The sequence below is a fragment of the Tenrec ecaudatus genome, chromosome 8 (assembly GCF_050624435.1).
Source record: "Tenrec ecaudatus isolate mTenEca1 chromosome 8, mTenEca1.hap1, whole genome shotgun sequence".
NCBI classification, from domain to species: Eukaryota; Metazoa; Chordata; class Mammalia; order Afrosoricida; family Tenrecidae; genus Tenrec; species Tenrec ecaudatus.
This window is the reverse complement of record NC_134537.1, coordinates 89,701,248-89,727,873: the sequence shown is the minus strand read 5'-3', so window position 1 is coordinate 89,727,873 and position 26,626 is coordinate 89,701,248. Positions and strand designations below refer to the sequence as shown.

The following is a 26,626-nucleotide window of genomic DNA, read 5'->3' as shown; positions in this document are numbered from 1 at the left end:
CCTCTGCCTGCTCAGAGCAGTCTGTGGGGGAGGGAGGGGCCCTGTCTGCTGTACACACTCAGCTCCTGCTGCATGGGCCTAGGTCTGCACCTATGCGTCCCCTTCCTCCCCACGCCCCTCTCCAGCCCTCGGAGAGGGGTTGGCCCAGGTGCAGCGCAAGCAAAGGACTTTAGCACAGAAGTCTCAGGTTGCTCTGGCCCAATGCAAGGGGCCTACCCACTGGGTTTCACAGGCTCCGTATCCCCTTACCTGGCTAGACCTTAGTGGACTCCAAGGATCTGAGCAGCCAAAGCTCCTGGGCGGGGTGGCCACAGTACAGGCTCTCAACTAAGCCATCACCCTTCCTGCTAGAGATCCCCAAGCCACCACACCTGTGACCCAGCTTCCACACGCAGGCTGGGTGGGGTCCCCTAAGCACTGACCTGTTAACAGCCCGACCTCTGGGTGGCAGTGGGATTAGCCTGCACTCCAATGGCTCTGTCTATACTTCAGCTTTTGCATTTTCCACAAGTAGCAAGCGCTTTGTGGTTTAAGCCACAAGTGTTTTCAGAGAAAACGCTTAACCCTGTGTTACCCAATATGGTAGGGATGTGCAGCTGCCCATTTTTAAGTGAATGAAAATGTCATGTTCAGTTTCTCGGCCTCACTAGCACATTTCAAGTGCCCAGTAGCCTCCTGTGGCTGGTGGCTGTCATGTTGGACAGTCCAGGATCACATCAGGGAGGGCTCAGGGAGGGCTCCCTGGAAGAGGTGGGGCAACTGGGCCTTGCAGAGGCAAGGAGCATATCTGGAGAGGCAGGGTGGGAAAGAGGGACACCACATCCCCAAGGCCTGGAGTGAACATGGTCTTTCAGAGCCACGTCACACAGTAGCCGCCTTCCTCAGTGAGAGCAGCGAGAACAAAAGTACCACACATGGAGAATTCATGAAAGGAAAACACATTTCCTCTAAAAATGCAGGAGGTCAGAAGTCTGAATTCAGGGAAGGTTTTCTTCCTCTGGCTCTGGGGAAAGGTTGTGGCTCTTTTCGGCTTCAAGCTTCGGGGTCTCTGTTCCTGGGTGGCCCTCAGGTGGCATCTGGCTTACTCGCTTCTGGTCCTAACCTGCTCTTTTATATCTCCAAAGCCATTGGTTTGAGCCCCAGGATACACTGGCAGGGGGGTGGGGGAAGTGCTTGTTAACAAAGAAAACCCTATTCCCTCCAGGGATTCTAACCTCCACGGCCTCCTTGGGGTTAGGAGTTACAATTGACACTGGGTTGGGGGTCGGGTAGGGCTCAGGTTAAACCATCACACCAGCCTGCCACAGGTGAGAGCTTCTCGCTTATTGCCACAGAGTCAAGGATGACTCACAGTGACCCTATGGGAAAGCGCACAACTGCCCTGTGGGTTTCTGAGATTATCGATAAGCCTCCTCTTCCTCCTGGAGCCGATGGCAGTTTCAAACCAGTGACCTTGCAGTTGGCAGCCTCTTGCATAACTGCATTACAGGGCCCTGATGTGAAAAGCTAAGGAGCATCCATATACACCCCACACACAAACAAACAAAAAACCCAACCCACTGCCATCGAGTGGATGGCAACTCAGAGCCGCCCTCAAGGGTAGGGCAGAACTGCCCCTGTGAGTTGCCAAGGCTGTAACTCCTTAAAAAAAATTTTTTTAAGGCTGTAACTCTCTACTGGAGTTGAAAGCCCCGTCTTTCCCCTTTGGAGCAGGTGGTGGTTTCAAACTGCTGACCCTGAAACCACGACACCGCCAGGGCTCCCAGTCAGGACTTTTAGTTCATTTCAAATGTCAAGACCCGCTAGCATGTCCTCTTTCCATTCCGTGCTCAGGGGTTTTGGAGGCTGGACCCAGCAGGAGGTTGAGGCCTGGATTTTAATCCTGACACTGCCATCTCCCCGAGACTTCACAGGGTGGATCTGTAAGATGAGCATGTTATAGCAGACAGCGAGGGGCCAGCGGGGCCCTGGTCAGACCTAGATTTAAAAGCTTGTCTCGCTGCTTCTTCCCGAGGAAGGATGGATTTATTCAGAACTGTGTGCAAACTTGTGCTCATCTGTTGCTTGCTGAGATGTTTTTTTGATTAAAGGGAATTTTGAATTCAGGAAGTGGAGCTCTGCCCAGCTTAGCTTCTGCCACTAGAGGGCAGGAATGAGGACCTCACCCCCATGCTGCTCCTCTGTGGGAAAGGCCTTCTACCTGCAGTTTCCCACTAGGTGGGCAGGGGACCACAGGACCTTGACCCTCGGATTCCTTTTTTTTTTTTTTTAAGAGGAGGAGAAATGTCCTTTGTGTCTTTCCTGTTTCAGGTGTCTCCCGGAGGACCCAGAAATTTGGAACATTCCCTGGAAATTATGTAGCCCCCGTGTGAATGGGCTTCGTGGCAACTGGGGGCCCAGCAAGCTGGGCCTGGAAGCAGTAGCACTTAGGGGAGGGAGAGAGGACCTCCCCTACATCCTCCCCGCCCTGGGCAGCTGCAGACAACCCCAGAAGCTTTCCCCACAGAGCCCACTCTGAGCCTCCTGGACTGGCCCCCACCCCAGCTCACAGGCATTCCTCGGAGGCCCTTTCATCTCCTCCCCTGCCCACCCGCCTGCCTGCCAGCTCCCCAAATACAGAGGTCTGCTTTGAAGTGGAGACTTTTTCCAGGGCTTATTGAGACCAGACCCCCCTCTCCCAGGCCCCCTGCCCCAACCCCCTCTTGCCATGGAGTTTCCTCTGACAGGGACTGGTTCCCAGCTTCACCCCCATGGGGTTCCTCTAACCAGGACCAGCTTCCTAACCTAATAGAGACCAAACGTGTCCGCCCCCCAGTCCTCCTTTGGGGGGGGGGTTCACTCCAGTTCCGGGCTGGCTTCCCCTTTGCCTGCCTCCTTCCTGCGAACCAGGTGAGGCATGGGGTAGACAGACTGACCAACCGCCCGCCTTAGTCCTTCAGGCCTGTAGGCCCTACCTGAGGGGCCCTCTTTCTGGCCTGCCATCTGCATCCCAACCTGCTGTGCTGTGAACCCCCAACTGTCTTCCAGGGGAGGCTGGTGTTGGCTGCCCTCCTGCCTCCCACCCCCCAACCCTCTTCCCCCCACTCACCAGCCCCAGCCCCAGCCCCAAGCTCCCTCAGGAGCTTGTAAATGAATAAACCTGAGGCCAAGTTCATGCCTCTGAGTCCTTTCCTTTCCTTTGGAGCCGGACAGGCCTCCCACAGCCTGGGGTTGTGGGCATTCTTCTCGCAATGGACCGCTGGCAAGCCGGGCACAGGTGTGGGGTCTGGGGACCCAGGAGAGGGAAAAAGCACCATTGTCATGTGAAGGTTCCCCCACTCAGGCCCCAGCAGGATCAGGCAGCCCCAAGGCCCACAAGCTGCGCTGAGTGAGCACGTCTCCGGACCGAGGCCAGGCCCCACTGGGGAGAAACCAGAGCCACAGCTGAATGTGGCCTTGTTTCCAGGCTGTTTTGAAGCTGGAGCTGCTGAGGGCTTGAGATGACGTTTATAACTGTTGAGCTATAATGTTTTCCTGCTGTGTGCTGTATTTCCACACCGAAGCGCTCTTGTGTGCTGGCTGTTGGATTTTTTGTTTTGTTTTGTTTCTACTTTGGGCTTGAGCTTTTGAGCAATCGATTGTGGGAAGCTGGGAGTGGTAGGTCAGGGCGAGCCAAGGCGACTCTTCTTGCCCAGGGTTTTCTATTTCCCTGGGCTTGGTGGTTCCTGTGAGGCGGGTAGGACTGGGGGTGGCCACAATCAGGCCCTGGCTGCACTGCCATTCCTTGGCTGCTGCTGCTGTGAGTCGAGTTGGCGGAAGGTTGTGTGTTGTCTAGTAGTGTGCGAGCGTGGTGGGCAGGCTCTCTGATCACTTTTTACTGAAGGAGGAATCCAGGCACTGAGAAATGAGGCTGTCTAGGTCTGATACATAAGGAGCTCTACTGGTACAATAGGTTTAGTAGCATTGGGCTGCTAACTGTAAGGTTGGCAGTTCAAACCCACCAGCTGCTTCTTGAGAGGATGAGGAGGCTGGCTGGTCCTAAAGATTTCCAGCCTTCGATACCCTACGGAAGTTCTGCTCTGTCCTACCAGTGGGCTCTCTGAGTGGTTGGGAGGTGTGGAGCTCATACTTACTAAATGGTGAAATCGGGATCTGACACCTACCGTGCGTCTCTGCCATCCTTGTGAGGAGGGCCCTGGAGAAGGAAGGGTTTGAGGTCAAGGATTTTGCTGGGCAAGTTCAGGGTGAGGCTCTTATAGTTCTTCCTGAAAACCTTGCCTTCGCTGCCTGTCACTGAAAGTGCCCCCGCCCCAGGTGAGTGGAAAGAATGTTGGTGTATGGGGTGGGTTCACACCAGCCAGGTCCACCCTGTACAGGTAGGTGGGGCCTGCAAAGACAGGGCAGTGTCCTGGCCTTGGCAGGCCCCCTGAGTCTGGGTGTGGCCAGGGGCCCTGTGGAGTGGTTACACCATAGCTTGGTGAGCAAGACCTGTGTGCAGAGCTGTCCTCCTTCCTGTCTACCCACCCTAGGCCCCAGTGTAGGCTGGCTCTCCCTTAGCGGGTCCAACCCTGCCCCAGGACCCTGAGGGGCCAGCTACCATCCCCTGTCAGCTCCCTTCAAAGACAAAAGGCAGTGTTTCCCAAAGTGGGCATACCACCCCTCAGGGAGTGCTGGGACTTTCCCAAGGGGCTGCAAAAGCAGATACCTACACTTTATCCTGGATGATGGGCCAGAGGACAAATGTTTTTCATTACCGGGGGTGCTGGGAATTTTTTTTCCTTCTGAAAATGGGGCAGGATGACAAATAAATTTGGAAGCCTATGAGCTAAGGTTGAGAATCCCTTTTCCTGGATCAAAACAAATGCACACCCTTTCTTTGATGGGGCCCTGCAACCCCTACTGCTACAAACCCTACGCCTCTGGCGGAGTGCCACCACGCCTTGCCTCTAAGATGACCATGTGTGTGACTTGACCTGGCAAGAGGGCTTGGGGCGGGAGGATCAGAGGCTTGAGAGATGGAAGGGAATCATGGGCACCTGGCTTCCTGACTCCTCTGCCCAAGGAACCAGCAAGGCAAAGAGCTCTTTGGCCTCTGGAAATGGCTGAGCCAGCCTCTACAAAGACACAGTCCGTTTCTAGCCCAGGCCCACAGCACTGCTTGGAGCAGGCCGAGGATGGTGCTCTGTCTTTGGAGTGTGAGTTGGTTAATTTATTGTGCCAACCTAGCTGATAAACACATGTGGGGTTAATTAAAGGGCGGAGGGATAAATGGCTCAGTGAGCCTCGCCTTTCTAGTTCTCCGGTCTCTTGCTTTGTGATGGTCAGACCAGGGTGCAACTGCCTTAACCAGTTCCATGCTTCAACTGACAAACTTCACTTCCTGCAAAACATCCCTGAGGAGAAGCCGCATGGACCTCCCCCGATGCAGCCCTGGGTGCTGGAGCAGCCCTGTGGAGACCCTTGCCAGTGCTGAGATGCTTACACATTCACTGATTCGGCTTTCCTCCTGCAGTCTGCATCATAGTATGTGTTTTGTGAGATGGAGGAGGACTTTGTGGATTGGTGTTGGACATATGGGCTAATGTTGGACTTGTGGGCTTGGGTAGCACTGGGTTGGGATGTTTTCTTGATGTGCACTTAACCTTTACATAAAACTCTCTCTCATACGTGAGTTTCTGTGGATTTGTTTCTCTAAAGGACCCAGACTAACAGAGTGGATTTCAGGAGCGTACCATCCGCCCAACAGCAAACCTGACAGACCTGCTGTCCCCTGAGCCTATCGAAGAGAAAGTCTAAAACCGAGTCTGAGGGAGAGGAGAGGGAAGAAGGCAGAGAAATCTGTGATTTTCATTATTCAAATCACAGGCATCCCACAATATGTAGTGCAGTCCTACTGTGTGCCTTGCACAGTTCTAAGATCGAAGGATGGAGCCATGAGCCCAACAAAATCCCTGCCTGCAGAGGAAATCTCCAGGTGGCAGCAGCTTTATGGGAGGGAAATCCTTTTTCACACAAAGGGACACAACACGGAGCCCCAAAAGAGCTAAGGAAATTGCCCCCAAGATCGCACAGCCAGGAAATCTGAAGGCGAGTCTGCTCTTGCTTTTGCAGTGAGCTCTGTGTGACCTGGAGGCCTGAACAAAGGTTTCCTGCTCCTTCGGAAGCTTCTGGTCTAGTTGGGAGGTAGGGTGGAGGTGGAACAGGTGCACCCAGAAAGGTGGCCCAGGCAGTTAGTCTCCATTAGTGTGAGAATGGCTGACTGACACCAAGGACAGGCTGTGGGAGGTAGGAGGGGCTGGCCAAGCAAAAGCTAGGAAGAGAGATGGGGTGGGCCTGGGCAGGTGGAGGCAAAGTGAGGGCAGTCTTCCCAGAGAGCGCCCGTAGGAGATGAGTCAGCCAAGGCAGGTCACACAGTTGTGCCCAGGGGTGCACTGTCCTGGCCAAGGAAGTGTCCAGTCTGGGTCCATGGGAGATGTACTAACAGGCTGAGGGCAGGGGAGGGCTACCAGCCCAAGCTCTCAGGAGCCATTTGCCAGGTGTCTCCCTCCACACCCCCACTTGAGCTGCCACATGGCGCCATCTCCCTGGCTCCCGAGATCTCTGGGGTCCCTAGAGCCTGGCTTCCAGGTGGTGGGCAGTGTTGCCAGGACATAGGGAGGCAGAGGGTGCCGGCAGTCAGCTGTGAGCAAAGCATCAGCCCAGAATGGGAAGAGAAGGGTGGGGCACATAGCAGGGTATGGTCGCCCAGCCTGGTGGCTCTGGCCCTCTCCTGGTTCCCTTGGGATGACTTGGTGGGCTGCCAGAGGTGAATCTCCAGCTGGTCCTGCAGGGCAGCCACTCGTCCTGCAGCCCAACCCAGGGAAGCTTGCTGCCTGGGAGCTTGACAGTTCAGGACCCATGTTAGGCGGGCGGAGGAGGGCCCTGGTGTTTGGGACCTGTGGATGTCCAGGCTGTCTCTGAGCTTGGAGTGGGTGGAGGGGTGAGGGGGCCGACTGGCGCCAGCCTCTGCCTTCTGGGGCACGGACCTGGCTGGGGTGCCCGCGGGGCCCTTTGAAGAGAGGTGTGGAACTCTGCCTGCCCCTGAGAACTTTAGGGGACAGCAGTCTCCGCCGTCTGCGAGGTGGGATGTGGGCCGGTCATGGGACCCCTGCACCTAGAGAGGGTAGTGGGGAAGGTAGGGCACCTCTGGCCGGGCGGCCACAGCCTATAGAGGGCTCCAGAGAGCACTCCCGGCGGGGCGCGACCCAGGTGGCTGCGCTCTGGCCGGGCTGCGCGGAGGAGGCGGCTTCCCAGGCCAGGGGCGGTGGCAGGGGCGGCCCCCGGATCACATGGGCGGAGGCAGGTCCCGGAGCCCCGGGCGAGCTCTCCCCAGAGTCCCGCAGAGCGCAGCGGCGGCGGCGGCAGGATCGGCCGCGTCTCTTCGCCCGCCCTCCTTCCCGTCCCTCCCGGGCCTGGCAGCCCAGCCCGACAGGTGAGCGGGAGCCAGGTGAGCGCGCCCACCTGCGCACCCTCTGCCGGCGCAGCCTCCAGCGCCAGGCGTCCTCCGTCCCGGCGCCCGCAGCGCCCGCGTCCTGCCCTGCGCTCCCTGGGCGCGCCGCCCGCCGCTCGCCTGCCGGCCTTGGCCCCCGCAGCCTCGCTCCCCTCTGCCGCCCCACTGCGGGCTGCTCCGCAAGCTCCCGGGGCCCAGGGATTTGGGCCTCGGAGCCGTCAGCCGCTCCAGAACTGGGAGAGCCGGGCCGACGGTCTGGGCACGTCCCCGTGGCGCCCGGCGCCCGGAGTCCACTAGCCGGCTCAAAGGTCTGCGAACCTCAGGGCGTCTTCGAGCCGCGGGCGCTGACAGCGGGCTGGGGAGGGACCGAACGCCACTGGCCACAGAGAGCCCACACTGCCCTGCTTGCCTGAGTGCCCGCGCCCCACAAGCCTAAACACAGGATGTGGCCCTCTTGTCCCTGACAGATGCAGGCATGCAGCAGTCCCTGGACCTCCCCAGGGGCAGCCCTGGGTGGGTGCTGGGCAGGGTGGTGGCCCAGCAGGGCACTACAGCTTCCTGCCTGGGTTGGCTCTTGGCTCCAGAAGTTGAGGCTCAGGAAATCCCAGCAGGGCCTGGTTGGAAAGGACACTCCCTTGCCCAGGCAGGGGCCCACTGAGGGCAGCTCTGTGGCCCCAGATGGCAGGTGTGGCATGGGCTAGCTTCCCTCACTGAGGTGGACTGGGGGAGTCATTAAACCCAGGTCCTTGCCTGGCCCTGGCCAGCCCCAGGGGCTGGGTGTTCCCAGGGGGCAGATAAGCCCTCTCCTCTTGTGGAAGCTGCTGGGAGGGCAGAGGGTCCAGGATTGCCAGGCTTGGCAGGCAGCCAGGTGGCCCCTCAGGAGACTGCCCTCAGACAGCCCCCACGGGCCAGCACTTTACAGTCTGTGCTGACAAGACCCATTCCTTGCTGCTTGCTGCTGTCACTCCTGTCCCCAGAGCCAGACACTCCCCAGGCTGCCCGCCTGCCCTCCCCCAGAGCCTAGAGCAGAGCGGGGGAGGAAGTACCTTGTGCTGTGGGTTTTGGGGACAGGAAGCCAGTGAGCACTAGTGGGACACAGCCTTGATGGTGGAGGGGGGCAGGGAGGGAGGAAATGCTGGCACCTCCCACAAGCTCCTGCCCACCCATCTCCACCAGCCCCTCTCTGGCACCCCAATGGCTGACCTGGGTACCGCTCAGCAGAAGACCAAGGAGGAGGGAACTCTGGACTCATGGCTTCCCAGGGTGGGGGGAAGTGAAACTTGGGGGGTTGAGGGAGGGATTTAATCACTTCCGCTACTCTGCTCCTGCTACTCACCCCACCTACCCTGTCCCTGGCTGGCTACTCTTTGGGCCCATCACCCATCTTCTTCCCTGTGCCTCCCTGCTGACCCTTCCAGCTGGTTTCTGGTGTCTCTCAGGGTAGGGCAGCCCAGACAGTCCCCACCCCGATCCTCTGGCCCTCAGGTATGGCGCTGCTGACTGTAGATGTGGTGGGACCAGCACCCTGGGGCTTCCGAATCACGGGGGGCAGGGACTTCCACACGCCCATCATGGTGACCAAGGTAAGGATCTGCCCTGTCCACTTTGCACCACAGGCCTCCTCTCCTTTCTTCCTAGAGCCAGCGGCCTGCTCTGGGAGCACTGGAGGTGGGGGGCGTGCCAGGCCCTGTTGCCTTGGGGACAGGAGAGCCACTTGAGGAGCAGGTTTCAAGTACAGGACCTACTCTCTTCTCTGGTTCACTCAGCCCCCACATTCCTGCCGACCACTAGGCTGGGTGGTTAGCAGGACAGGAACCTCTGGGTTCTGAGCAGCTCCTCTTGACCTGGGTCTGGGCCTCTGTGGGGTGTCCACAGCAGGGCCGGTGTACAGGCAGCCACCTGCGGTGTGCTCTGCATGGGCAGGGCCTCCAACTGAAATTCCCCATCACGATTCCTGAAAGCCTGCCTCCGTGCATTCTTTGGGAGGCCCCCATTAGAGTGGCAAGGTTCCAGGGGCGTGGTGGGGCTGCCACTCCAGTTTGGGGAGGGGATTAGCCAAGGGCTGCCTGTGAGCAAGGCCTGGAGCCATAGCCCTGGGGGAAAGGACGCCTTGCCTCAGGCTGGGAGAGGGATGTTGGGGTGGGGGGAGCGGGGGGCTGGCTAGCCCAGTTCAAACAAGCTTCTGTGTTTTGGGGGCAAGAATGGCTGGGTGGGGGGAACACCCCTCTCCTACCACCCCTTTCAGGGTCCCAGTGTGGGTGCTGCAGACTCATCAGCTCCTCATTTCCCCCCTGCCCACCTCCCCACCACCACTAAAGGTAACCGAGCGGGGCAAAGCAGAAGCTGCTGACCTCCGACCTGGTGACATCATTGTGGCCATTAACGGGGAGAGCGCAGAGGGGATGCTTCACGCTGAGGCACAGAGCAAGATCCGCCAGAGCCGGTCACCACTTAGGCTGCAGCTGGACCGGTAGGACCCCCCTTTGTGCTGGGTCTGCCAAGAAGCGCCCTTATCCCCTGCTCTCAACTGTACCCTCACCCCCACCCCCACCCGCACCCTTACCCACACCTCGATAAAGCCCCTTCCCAGCCCTGTCTGCACATCAACAAGGTCCCAGACTCTCATCCCTGCAGCCAGTGAGAGGGGTGTAGGGTGGGCTGAGCCTGCCCCTCTGCCCAGCTGGGTGAAAGTGGTTGCCAGGCTAGGCGTGCAGCCACAGGCAGGGCAGGACAGGCTGGCACAGCCACCTGGCAGCCCGGGTCTGACTGGTTCCCAAGAGTGTGAAGGGTACAGGTATGGGCAACAAGTGGGCTGCTGAGGGGCGACTTCTGGGGGGAGGTGTGCCCTCCGCCTAGGTCCCCAGGACCCCTGTCTCCAAGAGCTCTCAGGAGGAGCCAGGACTTCTGGGGGCATCATTCTCCACCAGCACACTGGGCAGGCTGATGGGCAGATTCCTGGGCTTGTGGGGTATTGAGCTTTGAGGCCAAAGTTTCGGCCAGTGGGGTGTGTGGGGGAGAACAGGTGGCCCTTTGGGTGGGGCATCTCACCGTCACAGGTCAGGAATGCGAGGAGATTCCCCCAGCCAGGAGAGCCCTCTGGGCGGGCCTTGAGGCCTGCCTGAGTCAGATGCTGTTTCTCCAGCCCTGCCTCCTTTGCTTGTTGCCCTGGCCAGGCTGAGCTGCAGGGACTGGGAGAAGGCCACTGCCGCAGCTTGGCCTCATTAGCGACTCCTCCTGCCTGTGTTCACAGGATCAGGATCCAGAGAGGGTGGCAAGGACCTCTTGGCATCTGGGAATGTGACAAAAACTTCCAGTCAGGGCAGGGAAGGGATGCAAATGACTGACACCAGCCTTTCCTCTCCGAGGCCCCTCTTGGACAGAGGTGGTGGTGGTGGTGAGGGAGGTGTGCCTAGCAGAGGCTTCCAGCTCCACACCTGACAAGTCTAGTCTCCATGCCTCTTCTTTCTCCTGCCAAGACCCCCAAGCCCAGTGCCCCACGCCCACGCCCACCATCCCGGAGAAACCCTGAGGGCCAGAGAAACCTTGAGAAACCCTGAGGGCCAGAGCCAGGCTCCCCTCAGACTGACCCAGCAGCCCTCCTGGGGGAGGCCCAGGCTCCTGCCGCTCCTTTCCTCCCAAAGTGACCAGACCAGACATCCAGGAGTAGGGATAGGGGGTGGGGCTTGGCGGGCTCCCACTTCTTATCCCTGGTTCCAGCCTGGCTCTGCTGGGAAGGGCATGGGAGGAGTCCCTGGGGAGCTAGTGGGTGGGCAGGGGGAGGCTTGTGTCCCTCTTGGCTGTGACTGTGGAGGAGATGGGGGAGTACTCCAGACTTGGCCCTTCGTCCGCCTGCCTGGGAGTGAAGTGGGGCAGCTGCCACCCTTTGTCTGTGGGGCAAGCTTGGGACCCTCCCAAAGGCACTCCAGCCACAAGTGACCCAGCTGGTGGAGGACAAACCTCTGGTCAGGGGTGGGGAGAGTGGACAACTGGCCCACCACTGAGTAGCTGTGGGACTTTGGGCAACTCCTTTGCCTTCTCTGGGCCTCCATTCCATCTCCATGTAAAAATACAAAGAGAGCAAGATGTGGTCAACAGTCTACCCCCAAAGACCCTGCCAACCGCTTCCCAGTGAAGACTCACAGGTGTAGGCGTGGAGAAAGACAGCAGGGGGGAAGGCTGTAAGGGGTCTTTGATTACATGAACTGTGTTGAATTTAAAATGGCTTTTGTGGATCTTCCAGTCTTCCTGCTTTCTTACTTCCTGGTGCTGAATGGTCCTTTCTCTTAAGAAACGATAGCAGTAGTCCATGATAGCCATTTGCTCTGAGCTTGGCAAAGCTAAACATTGACCACTGACTGTCCAGTTTGCATATCTTGCTGGACTCAAGGCCCTGGTCTGGAGACAGTGTGACGTGAAGCTGTAGCCCCTGTCAGCTTCTCGTGACATGCCCCTGCCCCGGTTCCCTCCTCAGGTCCCGGGCAGTCTCTCCTGGGCAGAACGGCGAGAGCTCCTTGGAACTGCTGGCTACCCGCTTCCAGGTAAGATGACTGGCCTTGCTGGGACCAGGTGACAGGCCCCCAGCCCTGAAGTGAGGGGTGAGGCCTGAGGGGCAGGGAATTCTGAGGGCAGAGCTGTCAGTTCTCCTGGCCCTCTCTCCACAGGGCTCAGTGAGGACACAAAGTCAGTCTTCTCTGCGGTCCTCCTACTCCAGCCCGACCTCCTTCAGCTCCCAGCCAGGCAGCCCCTTCACCACCCCACCCCCCAGCAGCCCCAGTGCCTTCCCTAGAGAGGCAGCGGTCAGTGACCGCAGGTGAGTGCAGGGGCTGGGTCCCAGTCCATGACTCAAGTAGCTATGTTAAGGGGGGTCTCTGTGGGTACCCCATCTTCCCTGGGACAGGCTGGGTGGAGACCTGAACACACATGATGTCTGTTCCCCCATTTCAGTTTCCAGAACCAGACACAGGCCCCGGGACTCGCTGCTGACGGCTTCTCTTACGGAGGCCCTGCTGCAAGCCGGCAGGTAAGCCGACACGACAAGGGAAGAGACTCCAAGAGCTCAGCCTCCCCCCCCCTTCCAGCAGATGGTGCCCCCTGGGGCTTGGGCAAGCAGTTGGCCCACCTGGGTCCCTGGGAACCAGAGCCTCCATCTCCTAGCGACTGCTCCGCGGAGCCAGGGAGACCGCTGCTTGTGGCAGTGGGTCGTGCCCTGCCCACGGGCCCAGACGGCCCTCGGCCCCCTGCGAGCCCAGCCAGCCTCTGGCCTCGGCTGCTCGCCTTCCCCATCTCTCTGTTTCTCTTGGGCTGGGCCTGAAATAGTTCTGCTGCTGATGTTGGGACAGTTCCCTTTTGGCTCTGTCGGCTGCTCTTCAATGCATTCCTCCAAGTTTGTGCCCACCCCCATCTCCCAATCCCCACCAGACTGCTCCCTCCTCTTCCTCTGCCCTAGAGTTGCCTGCCAGGGGGGCACCTCAAGCAGCTTGCCTTCCCCTCCACAACCCCCACACCACTGCCTTCTCCCTTTCTTCGGAGGGGCTCCCTAGGCCCCCATTTGCTAGTGACATCCTAGCCCCCACTGGAGGTATGTCTTCTCGCCAAGATCAGATATGGGGGTGAGGGAGTGATGTGCAGTCAGCAGTGGGGCCCCAGCTGCTGGGGACAGAGGAGGTGTCCAGTCCTCCATGGGGTGAAGGGGACAGAGCCCAGCTGCTGGAATGCTACCTCAGGGCTGATTCTGCATTCCAGAGAGAGAGCCTTTGGGGGGAGGGTGCTGGAAAGGAGGGGTCATGGAGAAGGAAGGAATGGGGTTCTGGGGGAGCTGCACAGAAGGGGTTCCCCAGCAACCTGCTGTGTGCTCACCTGGTGATCTGCCCAGTGCAGTGCGGTGGAGTGGGGCACAGAGGCATTTTAGATGAGCCCCCTCCGCCAACTTGCCATCTAGTTTCAGAGATAAGACAAACATGCAATTTTGGACTGGCTAGGCGCAAAGCAGTGTGGGATGAATTCTGAGAGCTGGAGGCGCTTGGGCAGGGGGAGAGCTGAGTTGGCAATTTGCTGGACACTGAAGGTGGGGCCGCGTGGGATTTAGCTATGGGGAGAACATGAGAGGGCTGGAGACTCAGTGGAAACAGCGAGTCCTGGAGGGTTTGGGTACGGGGTGGGGGTGGGGGTGGGGGGGAAAGATCTGAAGGGGAGCTTATCCAAGAGCAGTAGTGATGGCTGGGTCACGGCAGGCCGCCTGCCTCCTTCAGCCAAGACTCCTGGGCAGAGTCTGGGGGAGACCATGTGTCTTCCTGGGTGCCGACCTTGTTGTGCCCCAAGACAAGCCCAGGAGAATGTCCTCATGTGGTTCTCAAATGAGCAGCATCACTTAGAAGCTTGTGAAGACAGACGACAGACCCTCTAGCCCTCCACAGCCCCTGAGAATCGGCAGCTCTGGGTTCCACCCCCAGGGCCAGCTGTCTGTTTGCACAGACTCCCCGGGGAGGAGAGGGGAAGTGGATGCACACCCAAGTTCTGGGACCTGCACTGCTGTGGGAGGAGCAGCCAGCTGGGTGCTGGGAAGGCCTGACCCAGGCCTCTCTGGGCCTGCAGGGTTGCTCTGACAAAGCTCTGAGGGCCCTGGGTTATTTCCTCATTCCTCCAGCAAATACTTAGTGAGCATCTGTTCTGTGCCCAACAGCCTTGTGGGACCAGGAGATGCGCTTGTGGAAAGGCAGGCGCATGGCTCCTTGTCATCTAGGCCTACAGGCGGGGAGGGGGGAGGGGAGGACAGACAGGTGGGCGGGGGCGCCTGAGCTCCTGAGTACCCCTCTTAGGACTTGCTGTGCGCTTCAGCATCTTAAGGGCTCCAGTGAGAAAGGAACCTACGTAATTTCGTCCAGTTCTCCAACTTGTTGGACTGCAGAACTTCTCCCCGTGCCCCACCCCTACTTCAGCCCTTTAGCATTGAGAGGGCCTGGAGTGTCCCAGAACACTTTTCTTTTTTCAAGAGGTGTTGGCTAGGCTAACTCTTAAGGGCAGGTGAGGAGGGAGCGGCTCTTCTGATTTAAAGGAGACTGTTTCTCCTTGTGAGGGAAGGGAGAGAGCAGAGAGGGGAGACCCCTCCAGGTGAGGGAGTGGGGGTTCCTTCTGCAGCAGGCTGGCCTGGTGGTCTGGACCCACAGGTGAGGACAGCGGCAGCCTGGAAAGGCAGAGGTGGTGAGGGACAAGGAGGGGCTCTGGCCTTCCTGGGGACTCTCGGGCTTGCAGAGGTGCCGGGTGCCCCCTCCCCTCCTTCAGCCCATCTGGCATGTGTCTCAGAAGCTGCTGTCCCAGGCAGACACAGGTGAATAGATGCGAAGGTGGAAAGGAAGACCAGCACTCTTCCTCTGGGCACACACAAAGACTTGGGGCTGGTTGACAGCACCCTTTCAATGACCAGGGGCCCAGGAGGCCCCCCGCTGCCTCCCCTGGTCCTCCCTTTACCACAGAGGAACATGAACTGAGGAAGGGGCAGGGGCAGAAAGTTTAGGGCTATCTTCCCCAGACTCTCTGGAGTTTCCTCTTTTAGCTGAAGAATCCTGCCTTTTTTATGTTTCACTCTACCCCATAATTCATACGTGAGTTTGCATTTTAAAATAATGGTGACAATTACTGAGCACTGAGGGAATTTGGCTTCCCAGGCCATTGTGCCAGCCTGCCTGGTTTGGCATGGGACCCACTGCTATCCCACTGGCTCTGTTCTGTTGGGGGCGGAACAGTGAGGCTGAGGGTAACTTAATGGAAAAACTTTATTTTTCAAAGGAGTTGTGGGTATACAGAAAGACTCCACCTTGTGCCCTTTCTGGCCCATGCACAATCTTCTCCCACGGTTGGTGTCACCATTGGGTGCGTGTGATGCACTGCTAATTACAAGGTTGTTGATTCAAACCCAGGGCTGTTCTGTGGGAGAAAGAGGAGGCTGTCTGTCCCCATAAAGACATACAGCCCCAGAAAACCTTGCATTGGTCACTACAAATCTGAATGGGCTCAGTGGCAGTGGGCTTGCATCTCTGTGGAACATGTGTTACAATTCCTGAATAAACATCGCTCCACTGTGAGTACGTGAACTTGGCAGTCAGCCTTAGCGCTTGCTCCCAGCGTAAAGTCCTGTGGGCTTGGACAAGTGTGTGATGCCATTACAGGCTCACAAGGATCATCCTGCTGCCCTTCCTGTGTTATGTGGTCCACCATCCACCTTGCCCTCCAAGCCCCTGGGCAACTATTGGCTTTCCTGCTGTCTCTAGGATGTTCTGAAGGCAAGACTGGCTGGCATGCAGGGAGCAAATGAATGTACCTGCCCAGATGGACGGGGCACACCTAAGGAGCTGGCATTGCTGCAGGAGTGTGAGCCCCCAAACAGGCCCAGCTCCCCAAGGTTCATGGCCTGAACAGACTCCTGGGCAGTTGGAGAGGGACCAGCCTGTTTAGAGTTGGGGGAGCCTCGGACTCTGTGTGGCCCCTTCACTTCACCCTTTATGTTTCTGCCTCCTCACGGCCACAGGGTCAGCTTGTTCTCTCAGAGGGGAGGCAGGCTCTGGTAGGCAGCATCTTTGAAAGCCAAGCAAACAAACTCAAAAGTCAAATGAACTGCCATTGAGTTGATTCTGACTCAGCGAGGGACCCTATAGCACAAGTGAGAGCTGCCCCTGGGGGTTTCTGAGCCTGTCACTCTTTATGGGAGTAGAAAACCTCACCCTTCTCCCACGGAGCCGCTAGTGGTTTTGAACTGCTAACCTTGTGAACAGCCCAACATGTAACAACTATGCTGCTGTCAGGGCTCCTTCTGAAAACATAGCAAAAGGAAACAAAAACCAAGACCGGATGTCATCTGAAACCCTCCAGAGCTCCCTTCTGAGGTGCTGCCTCTGGGGCTGGGGGGCAGAGGGGGTTTGGACTGTGTGTTGCTAGCTGGGGACATTAGTCCTTTGCACCATTGGGGATCGCCACCTACTGGCAGGTTAGGGAAATACGCAGCACAGTCATGCTTAGCCCGTCACCAGGTGGCCTTCATTCTGTCCCCAGTCCAGCTTCCTCTCTGAACCCACATAGGCCTCTGTAGCTTGGACAAGGTGCTCCCCTTCCCAGCTGACCCTTCCCTGGCTTCTTGCCGCTTTCCCCTCTCCTGGCACCAAGCAGTCCTGGGAAGGCTCAGGCCCTTGGCCACTCAGTGGCTGGCCAGTGGGGGTTGGGAGCCCTCTGGTGTTGGAGCCAGGGAACCGCCAGCCTGACTCACGGAGCTGTGGGTCTGGGGCTCCAGCCACTGACTCCTCCCCTGGCTGCTTCTCCTCCCCACAGGCTGGCCAGGGCCGCGCTGGCGACTCTGCGGTGTGGGTCCTGCCGCCTTCCCAGGGAGCCCAGTCCTCCAGGCTCAGGTACCACAGGCCCTGGCAAGTCGGGGTGGGATCTCAGAGGGGCTGGGAGGGGCAGGGGGTCATTGGTCTCCGGGGAGGGATGGCACCCCCTTCCCATGGGGCGTACTCTTCTCTGTGCCAGTCCTTGAACCTGGGGGGAGGGGCAGGGGCCTCATTTTTGGCCGCCTTCCACCCCCACAGTGCAGACGCAGAAGCGGGGAGCTGCCTCCTAGAAGAGGACTCTGAAGTTTTCAAGATGCTACAGGAAAACCGTGAGGGGCGAGGGGCCCCCCGGCAATCCAGCTCCTTTCGGTTCCTGCAGGAAGCCCTTGAGGCTGAAGAGAGAGGTGAGGGGCAGATGGACAGGTGGACACAGGGACTCCAGCAGGGGCAGGGCCCCCAGCACACCCCGGGGTGCTGACTGGGTGTTTGGCTGAGTGCAATTTTCCTAGGTGCCTGCTGTTAGTAGTGCAGCACAGGACTGGGCACCAAGGGGGACAGATGTGCAGCCTGCTGCCCAGTAGGAGTTATGCAGAAGGCGGCAGCAGGCGGTGCCCACCAGGGTCAGGAGAGTGGGGGGATGATGGAGCAGACGGGAGGGCCTTCTGGGAGGGAGAGGGAATTTGATGAAAGATGGAGATTTCAACCTAAGACAGTAGTAGGGAGGCTCAGGGGCTTCGGAGGCTGCCAGCAGGCAAGCTTGGGGTGTGGACTGGCAGGGGTGGAGCTGTATCTCTTTGGGAGGATCTTGTGTGCCAGGCTGGGGAGCCTGTCCCTGGGAGAGTCAGGCAAGGAACTATGCTGGGCAGTGCAAGAGATGCCAAGAGGAGCAGCACAGATGCTGCCAGGCAGTCCTTTGTGCCTTCACTGGGCAACAATGGCTGGCTTTGCTTGTTGGCCAGGCTGTCACAGAGCAGGGCAGAGAGGGCTGCTGGTGCCCAGGCTGCCCAGCTCACCAGGACTGGGCTGGGGCTGTAGCATTGCTAGGACAGCCGCGCGCGTGTGTGTGTGTGTGTGAGATGAGGAGCGCCTGACCTGGGCAGTGGCATTAGGGATGGAGAGGAGGAGGTGGGGTTAGGAGAAGGGCTTGAGAGGCAGATGGCCACTACTGGTGGCCGGTCCAGCTGTGCTGGTCAGAGCTTAGCTCCTGCAGGAAGGTTGACAGCAAGCCTTGCCACTGTGAATTGAGGTCTCTGCAGGTCCAGGAGAGGGACGATGACAGGGACGGGACTGGGAAAGGGGATGGGGAATGAGGGGAGGGCACATGGCTAGGCCTCACTGTGGGAAGCCAGTGTGTGTCCTAAGGGGCAGAAATAGGGACACTATTTTCCCTGTAAAATCTGGGCTTCACGGTAGCTTTGTCCCAGGGCTCGTGCACACTGACACATGTCCCAGCCTTGTGAACTGGGCACCATAGGAAGGCACGTGTGGCTGTCCTGAGCCAGGAGCCCCGTCATCAGGGCAGCACAAGCCAGGCAAAGGCAGGGGCGCTGACCGTCCCTCGGCTGGTTTGCCTGAGCAGAGCAAGCTCTGCGTGGCCTGGTGGGTGGTGGCCTGGGCTCGGCCTTCCCTTGCATGGCTGACTTCTCAGGCCCACTGTCATTTCGGGGATTGTATGTGACTGAACTTTTGATGAGGCACCTGGGCCTGTGACAGAACATGTCCGCTGTGTCTGCCTCCACCCTTCCCAGGTGGCCCTCCAGCCATCCTGCCTAGCTCGCTGAGCCCCCAGACCTCTGCGCCCACAGGCAGGGCCCTGGCCACGCCCCCGAAGCTCCACACCTGTGAGAAGTGCAGCAGGAGCATCTCGTGAGTGCTGGGGGGTCGAGGAACTGGAGGGGGGGAGTGCTTGGAGAGGGACCTTGGGCACAGGACCCCAGAGTGGGGCAGGTGCCCCACTGGTTTTCCTGGTAGATTATTTTCATGTTTGCACCCAGAGGCACCTTGGAAGAAAGGCCTGGTGAGCTGCATCCCAAATTCCCCCTGGGAAACCCTGGGGGCCGCAGTTCCACTCTGCTGCACACAAGGTCACCGTGAGCAAGCGGTTTTTGCTCTGAATCACACAAGGCAGCTCCTGCTGGAAAATCTAACTCTCCCCTTTGGTCCAGGTTAGATTTTTCCAGAAGTGGGCTCCTTGTTCTCAGTGGGTGGTATTATGCAGAGAATTGCTGAGAGGCCCCCAGGCAAATTTCCCCAGCACTGGGAGGGGGCGCGAGGTGATCCACTCCAGGAAAATCCCTCCTGCTTCCTGGGCATCATCTGGTCCTCACCTGCCCACGGGATGCTCACTAGTGCCCTGAAGCTCAGAGATAAGGCAGCGTGCTGAAAAACCTGGTTTCCTATGCAGGGAGTTTACTCGGGACAACAGGTGTTCCCACGTCACCTGTACAAGCCGCACCCCAGGTTCCTGACTCCAGAGGCCCTGAGAATTGGCATTCTGTATTCTTGGGTGACACTTTAGGTTGCTGGCCCAGGGCCACACTTTGACCCTCTGTTGTCCCACCAGAAGGACTCTAGGAGGCTCTGAACTGGCATGGGGAGTGGCAGGCTTGGGTGCTCTGGCAGGGTCGGGTGGGGAGATTGGGCCAGGCGAGGTGGCAGAAGGACAAGCCAGGCCTCGGGGTAGGGTGGAGGTTTCGGTTCCTCCACAGGCTCTGACTGTGGGTTGGGGACAAGCCTAAGGCAGCTTGGATGGGCCCCCTGAGGCTGAGGACCCCCTTCCCTTCCCCGCAGGAACCAGGCTGTACGCATCCAGGAGGGCCGGTACCGCCACCCAGGCTGCTACACCTGCGCCGACTGTGACTTGAACCTCAAGATGCGAGGGCACTTCTGGGTGGGGGACGAGCTGTACTGCGAGAAGCATGCCCGACAGCGCTACTTGGCCCCCTCTGCCCTGCACCCCCAGGCCTGAGCGCCCTGCTCAGGAGCCTGAAAGGCCTGGCAGTGGGTGGTGGCTCGTGAGTGAACACCGTTTGCGGTCTGGAAGCCCCATCATCCTCCCAGAGGCCGGGACCTACCTTGGTGGTGGATGCTGTGGGCTCCTTTCTCTCCTAGGCATTTGGGAGCTTTTGCAAGAGGGTCCCGGGGCCACTGTATTGGGTGTGGGCATACCAGGTGGAGAGCAGGGTGGGGAGAGGAGATGAGAATCTAGGAGGAGAAGGGTGGGCCAGAGGTGAAAGTTCTCCGCTGTGTAAAGTTTCCCAAAGATGAGCTCTATAAATATATGTACATGACAAAATTAAGTAGATGTACACCCAGGCTCTTGTCTTCCCTTCCCAGCCCCTGAGTTCTTATTGACCTGGTTTCCCCCACTTCTCATTGTCCCCTGTCTCAAAGGCCTCATCTTACCCGGTGCCCCCACCGGACCCCTGGCCCTCTCCTCCCATAGAGCCTTGCTCCTTCCACGCTGAGGGTGTGCCCTGCCCACAACCCTGTTGCAAAGATGCCCGCTTTCCTGGGATGACCCACGCTGGTTCTTTCTTTAGAGGACAGTGTTCGCCCGGGGGCCCGCAGAGGTGGGGAGACTTTCATGGCCCTCCTTCCAGCATGTCTCACTTCCTCTGTGCCCCTCACTAGACACAGTGCTGGGTACACTGCCAACCCCACTGACCCAGGGAGCGCCAGGGGCTACCTGCGCCTGCTTAGGAACAATCCCCAGCACCACCTTGGACCCGGGCTACAGGCACTGGCCCAGGAGGGCCGGCTGGGGTAGAAGAGAGCCCCAGCATCAGGGACCATTCACCGCAAGGCAGGCTGGGGCTGAGGTGCCCTCTTTCTTGGGAGACCTGGCCTGCTTCAGTGGCGGCGGTTGCATCGAAACACACGCTGCATGTGTTCGGTGCTGCCTGGGCCTCCCCTGGGGGTGCCTGGGCCACAGTGGGGAGGGCCATGGGCAGCCCAGGGTCGGATTCACTGGCCTTAGTCTTAATCCCAGAGGGCACGTCAGAAAGGTCCTGCAGGTGCCACTGGTGCCCCAGGTACCGCCTTCATGTCCCCACCCCTACCTTCAGTCCTTGGGGTGGGCAGCAGCCCAGCTTCTTTCTCAGGGAGCAGATCAAAGCCAGGCGGGCAGCTCTCTGACAGCAGTGTGTGGTATCTGGCTCTCTGTGGAAGCAATCTTGGCAAGGGCCTCGCTTGTGTTGCCTCCTCAGGCACCTGTTGATATAATTTACACCTTGATATAATTGTTTCACCTTTTGCCTGGATGGCTGCCTGAGAACGGGCCTTTATTTTCATAGAGCAGAGCAAGGCTGTCTTTGGTGGCCAGGAGTCAGTCTGGCCCCACCAGCTGCTTAGAAATGCAGGTCCCTCTCTGGCGCCATCTAGCGTCAGAGGCAGCCCATGGCATGGAGGACTCTCGCTCAGGAGGACACTGGGTTTTTTTAACAGAAAGACTGGGGGTTCGAACCCAGCAGCTGTCCCACGGGAGACAGACGGAGTAGTTGACTTCAGCAGAGATTACAGCCTTGGAAACCCTGCCGAGCATTGCTTCTATGTCCTCCAGGGTCCACAGGAGCCAGAATCCACGCGCCGGCAGTGGATTGGGTTTGGCTCAGCAAGTAGGAATCTGAGAGCCACAGCCCTCTGTCTGCCCCACTAAGGATCACACTGATGGGTTGCCTTCAAGTCTGCGGGGACTGCTAAGGCCCGAAGCAGGATACACAGGCTCAACTATGAGTATTGGCTTTGGTAACTCTGTGCCTATGTGGAAGGAAGGTGCCCCAGTGGCATAGTGGTTATGTGTTGGGCTGCTAAGCACAAGGTTAGCAGTTTGAAACCACCAGCCGCTCCTTGAGAGAAAGACAGGGCTTTCTACTCCCATGAAGGGTTGTAGTCTCAGAAACTCACAAGGACACTTGTACCTTATCCTATACCCTGTCATACCCAGGACCCCTGCCCTATAAGCTCACTCTGAGTCAGCGGGTGGGTTTGGGTGGAAGGACAGGGCTTGGCAGGTGACAAGGTGACAAGGTGAGTCCGTGTCAGGAGTGAAGAAGTGAAAAGAGTGGACAGGCCACGTGACAGAGCTGCCTCAATGCCCTTCAGCCAGAGGTTCTGGGGACACTTTGAACATTTTACTGCAGGTTGAAAGGGGCTAGGGGACCCATGAGGTCAGACGCTGCAGGTCACACCCCACAGGCCTGGCAAAGAGGTGGAGGAGCTGATGGGCGTGGGGTCGCCTTGCCAGATGCAGTGCGTTCTGAATGGGCTCTAGGCGCCTGTTGTGGTGGCCACAGCTCACCACAGGACCCCCACCTGCCAGGACCCCAACACAAGCTTGCTACCTCGGCTGAGCATCTTTGGAAGATGAAGGCATTAGCAAAACCATTTTGTCAGCAGAGAAAGTTTGGGGCAGTCTTTGATCTCCTATCCCTGCCTTCAATCTTGTGCCAGGCCAGCTGTGTGTGTGTGTGTTTGGGAGGTGGTGAGGGGCAGGGGTTCGGGATAGGAGGCAAGAGACTGCAGGTTGGTGTCTGGCAGTGTAGCAGTCCCAGTGTCCCCTTTTGAGGTGTGGAAGAATACCTCCCAGGTGATGCCAGGTTCAAGTTAGAAGTGGCCAGAAAGAGCAACTGATCCATGGCCCTTCACCTAGTTAAACACGAAAACATGGATAATTCACAACTACCCAGAAGCAACTTGGAAGAAGGTCCTGGTGATCCCTTCTCAAACTATCAACCGCCGAACACCTCATGGAGTTCTATTCTGACCAACACCCAGAGTTGCATGAGTTGGAATCAACTTGACAGCTGATGGTTTGGTGGTTGGTTCGCTTTTTAAGTTAGAGGTAGGGAGAAGCTTTCCCAAGGTCACACAAGTAGACAATAACCGTGGTTGACATTTTAGAGCAGCTTTGAGGTGCTGGGGGCGGTCCTTTTAAGTGTTCTAGCTCATTTGATCCTCACAACCTGCAGGTGGGGTTTGTTATCATTCTTGCTTTGTAGATGAAGACAGAGGCACAGGCAAGTTAAGTCACTTGTCCCCGGGCACCTGTGCTGGAGAGAAAGGCAAGCAGTTGAGAAGGGGACCCAGGAGCTTGCCTCCCGGTTTCCATTTTGCCTAGTGACTCCACTCATCCCTCTGGGCCCAGAAGCAGCCCCCCAGGGATGGTGAGGCAGCCCCAGAAGCTCCCAGGGTTCTCCCAGCCTTCCCCCACCTGCCAGGAGCTGCCTCTGGCTCTCTGGCTTTGCTCTTCCTCCCCCAGGGCTTGCCTGGCCCTGGAGCTGCCACCGCCCAGCTTGCAGGAAATGCGCTTCCTGAAGCTGGGACTTCCCCCACGAGGCTGTAAAGCAGTCGGGTATCTTTGGCCTCAGCTGGAGGCATGACTCAGCCCGGCCACTGTGTCCCCCAGATTCAAGGTGGCTGCTCACTTCGTAGTCACCGGAACGTGGGCAGTGAGGGCGTGGCTGCTCCCTTTCCCATTCCTTCAAGCACCACTCAGAGAGCAACAATTCCCGGCTCCACTCTGGGTGACACAAAAGGTTAAACACAAGGTTGCCGACTGAAAGTCTGGTGGTTTGAATCCACCCAGTGGTGTCTTGGAAGGCAGATTTGGCCATCTACTTTGGAAACCTCAGACACTGAAAACCTTAGGCACTCAGGTCTACAAGGACACACACAGGGCTACTGGCAGGTGAAACCGAAACTGTGGTCACTGGATTGTAATCAGCTGGTGAAAGCTCAATCAATGGGCCAGGAGGTTATGGGGGGGTGGGTAGCCTTCTGGGTGGCAAAGGGCAGCAGGAGGTGTGGCAGGGAGGCTAGGAGCCCCCTGTGCTGCCTCCCCGCCCCGCCCCCCCCCCACTGGCAGCCACTCTGGGAGCTCTGGGCTCAGCTGAGTTCATCTGCACAGGGGCGTGGGGGACAGAGGTGTGGTGTGTATGGGGGGGTGGAGGGTGGGGAGTGGGGTGTGTGTGTGTGTGTGTGTAGCGCGTGCGTGCGTGCGTGCTTTTGAACCACACACAAAGCCTGTGCTGAGACACTGCATTCTTGCTGGCTGGGCTTCCGGTTCCCAGATGCATTCCGGGCCCAGAGTCGCTGCGGAGACGGCTTGGAATCCCGGCCCCACATTCTCCGAATTCAGGGAGGAGCTGGCAAGGGCTCCTCCTTTTTGCCTCCCACCCTCTCACTTAAGAGTGCAGGAAGCCAGCAGACGCACCCGCCTGCCCTTCTACCTAGGCAGAGTTAGGGAGGGCTTGTTGCCGCGTAGCTGCACCAGGCCAGGCCCAGCATTCTGGGGTTCCCCGGTGTAGCTGGAAAAAAGGAACAGGAGGGGTGCCCAGGAGGGGAGGGGCTGGGCTGGGTCTGAAACTCCAGTTCCTAAGAGGCTGTCTGTGATTCTGACACGACTCTCATTCCACCTGCCCAAGGCTTGGCTGTGGGCCTCAGTTTTTCATGTTACAAAGTTAGAATCAGATAACGCACACAGCTGCCACCTGAACAGTTGGGGATTCGAATGCACGCCGAAGTGCCTCAGAAGCAAGCACTGGCGATGCAGATCAGTCCCTGGGTATCCCATCACAACAGCAAGTTGGTCAGGAAAACGCCAGGGGCTGGAGGGGGCGGGCCGGCTGACTTTCCCCTCCCAGGTCACAGCCACTCCCCCCAGAGGCTCAGGTGCTAATTAGCGCCCTTATCTGCCCTCAGGGGATTTGGGTCCTGCTCCCTCCCCGTGGAGAGGAGGCTTCCTCTGGCGCAGCTGACAAAGGCTGGTCTCCCTGCGGTCCCACCTCCAGCTGCCAGGGCTACGGCCGCCGGAGAAAGGAGATAGAGTCCCGCAGGCCGGAAAGGGACTGGGGCGGGGGCGCACCACCCGGCTGGCCTGACAGTTCCTTTCCACCGCCTCTCCCCGGGATCCCAGAGCCCAGAAGAGAGGCCTCGAGCTCGCCCAGGGCGCTCGTTTCGCGCGGGACTACAACTTCGAGCTCCACCAAACCAAACTCGCTGCCATCGAATTCTATGCTGACTTGTGACTGTCCTGTGGGACTGTCTCCGTGGGCTTGCGAGGCTGTAACTAAGGGAGTAGCAAGCCCCGTCTTTTCCTCCACGCTTGGGAAAGACTCCCAGTATCAGGCCCCCCTTCCCCCTCAGGGGTCGCTTTGAATAGGCGTCGGGTCGGCGAGGTGGGTTTGGCGTGTTCTCCCTCCCTGGACTCCACGACCTCAGAAATAGAGGTGGGGGGTCGGCGGGAACCATTTCCCGCCTTCCCCGCCCCCGGTTTTGAGGAGTGGAGTGACTGTCCTCATCACACAGCTGGGAACTCTGGGAGGTCGCGTCCGGCCCCGGTCCACGCGCTTCCCCAGCCACACTGGGGGCTCCGTTTCCTTCCGGGCTCCTGGCCAGCCCTCCCCCAGGCTCCGTTTGGGCGGCAGGAAAACAGACGCGGGGGGTGTGGCTCCGCACTGCACCCCCAGAGCTGCAGGGGTGGGCGTGGGCACAGCGGGTTGGGGCTCTTATTTGGGAGGGGCACGAGCAGGTCTGCAAAGGCCCGTGCCTCTGAGGCCCTCGCCCCGCGTGGGCTCCATAGCCTCGCCCCTCGGAGCACCCCCCCACCCCCGCCTCCCCGGCGCCCAGCCCGCCCGCCGGCCCCGCCCTGTCTGGGAGGGTCCGGGGGCCGCGCCCATCGGGGTCCCGACTGGGGAACTCGGCCGACCCAGGACCGACGGGGGACGCGGCCAGCCGCTCTGTCGCGGGGCAGTGGCCGCGTGGGGGCCGGGAGCTGGGCTATGCTGGGCCGGCGGCGGGTCTTCGCGGTGGAGCCGCGCGGCGGCCCGGGTGAGTCGCCCCCGCCCCCAGCTCCGGCCAGGGTCGCATTGGGGGCTTAGGGCACCGCAGACCCGATCTCCCAGCTCCGGACCTTTGCCGACCCGCCTGTGTCCCCAGTCCCTGGGGGAGCTCCTTTCCTGAAGCCAACTCTCACGCTCTCACCGGGGCGCGCACGGGGCAGCCCCTCCTTACCCCCCTTGGGCCAGACACACCCACCCGGGAGGCGCCTACCTTTCAGCTTGAGGGGTGCGGTGGTTACTTTGAGGACGCCATGCGCAGCGCAGACCCTCGGAGGTTTGGGCGCCTAACTGGCCACCACCTCCACCCCACTTCCTCTGGGTCCACTTCCTTCCCGTTCTGAACTTCCCCCCTCCCCCTGCAGCCCTGAAAGCCCCCTCTGGGTCAGACCCCTTTCCAGAGAGGGCCTGCCCGCCCTGCAGGAGTGAGGTTCCACCCGCCACCGCTGCCTGGAAGGCCTGGGCCGTGAATTCCATGGCCCGGACCCATCACTCCAAGTGGGACCAGCAGAAGGAAGGCCCACGGGGGTGATGCTGACCACGAGCATCCGTTCCCTTCCAGTGCCCTTTCTAACACTTAGCAGTTTCATTTAGCGCCCCGCCAAACCTTCACGATTATTCCACGGAAGAGAACGGAGCCTCGCGCCTCATTACTGCTGCTTATAGTTAATCCCTGACCCCTAGAAGCCCGGGAGAGCCGTGATCTAGCATCCTGGTGGGCCGCTCCCCGTGGGGTGGGGGGTGGGGCTGCAGAACAGCCTGCGTGCCCCGCCCCCCCCATGATGTGAAGGTCTCAGCCCGACCAGGTTCTCCCGGGAAGAAAGGCAGCTGGGCCACTGCAGGCGGGAGCTGGTGCGGGGTCTGAACCAGTTCGCTGTCTGATGTCCAGGGAAGCCGTCTTCCAGGCAGAGCCCGGTGACACCTTGGCGAGGCTGTGGTTGTCCAGGCGCCGCCCTTCACAGCTCACCTGGGCCACTCCTCCCAGGAATGCTGGGGGTTGGGGCGGC

General features: G+C 59.2%; 3 protein-coding genes and 1 long non-coding RNA gene across 12 annotated transcripts in view; 3 read left to right on the top strand and 1 right to left on the bottom strand.

Moving 5' to 3' along the window:
- Positions 1 to 3,154, top strand: part of SORBS3 (sorbin and SH3 domain containing 3) — a 29,369-nt gene extending 26,215 nt beyond the window's left edge. For 4 of the 5 annotated variants that reach the window (XM_075556538.1, XM_075556537.1, XM_075556535.1 and 1 more), the window contains exon 21: positions 2,311 to 3,154. In XM_075556538.1, the coding sequence (XP_075412653.1) occupies positions 2,311 to 2,518 (208 nt within the window). In that variant the 3' untranslated portion in view covers positions 2,519 to 3,154. The remainder of the gene's footprint in view (positions 1 to 2,310) is intronic. The other variant, XM_075556536.1, reaches the window with a different exon arrangement.
- Positions 3,155 to 7,054: 3,900 nt separating this feature from the next.
- Positions 7,055 to 20,090, top strand: PDLIM2 (PDZ and LIM domain 2). 2 transcript variants are annotated; one of them, XM_075556527.1, is made up of 10 exons: positions 7,055 to 7,465; positions 8,954 to 9,051; positions 9,787 to 9,938; positions 11,940 to 12,006; positions 12,130 to 12,278; positions 12,413 to 12,488; positions 16,784 to 16,860; positions 17,041 to 17,186; positions 18,531 to 18,648; positions 19,573 to 20,090. In XM_075556527.1, the coding sequence occupies exons 1-10, from the start codon at positions 7,105 to 7,107 to the stop codon at positions 19,748 to 19,750; spliced, it is 1,422 nt and encodes a 473-aa protein (XP_075412642.1). In that variant the 5' UTR covers positions 7,055 to 7,104; the 3' UTR covers positions 19,751 to 20,090. The 2 variants fall into 2 exon arrangements, with proteins under 2 accessions (XP_075412642.1, XP_075412643.1); XM_075556528.1 differs by having other exon boundaries at positions 7,056 to 7,450.
- On the bottom strand, positions 15,228 to 26,340 carry LOC142455032 (uncharacterized). The gene is made up of 4 exons (XR_012785739.1): positions 25,834 to 26,340; positions 20,844 to 20,994; positions 19,857 to 19,986; positions 15,228 to 15,388 (listed from the first exon to the last, which is right to left on the bottom strand). It is a non-coding gene; the product is annotated as an uncharacterized LOC142455032 (long non-coding RNA).
- Positions 24,921 to 26,626, top strand: part of C8H8orf58 (chromosome 8 C8orf58 homolog) — a 16,330-nt gene continuing 14,624 nt past the window's right edge. The window contains exon 1 of one of the 4 annotated variants that reach the window (XM_075556532.1): positions 24,921 to 25,611. In XM_075556532.1, the coding sequence (XP_075412647.1) occupies positions 25,563 to 25,611 (49 nt within the window). In that variant the 5' untranslated portion in view covers positions 24,921 to 25,562. The remainder of the gene's footprint in view (positions 25,612 to 26,626) is intronic. The other 3 variants (XM_075556529.1, XM_075556533.1, XM_075556531.1) reach the window with 3 other exon arrangements.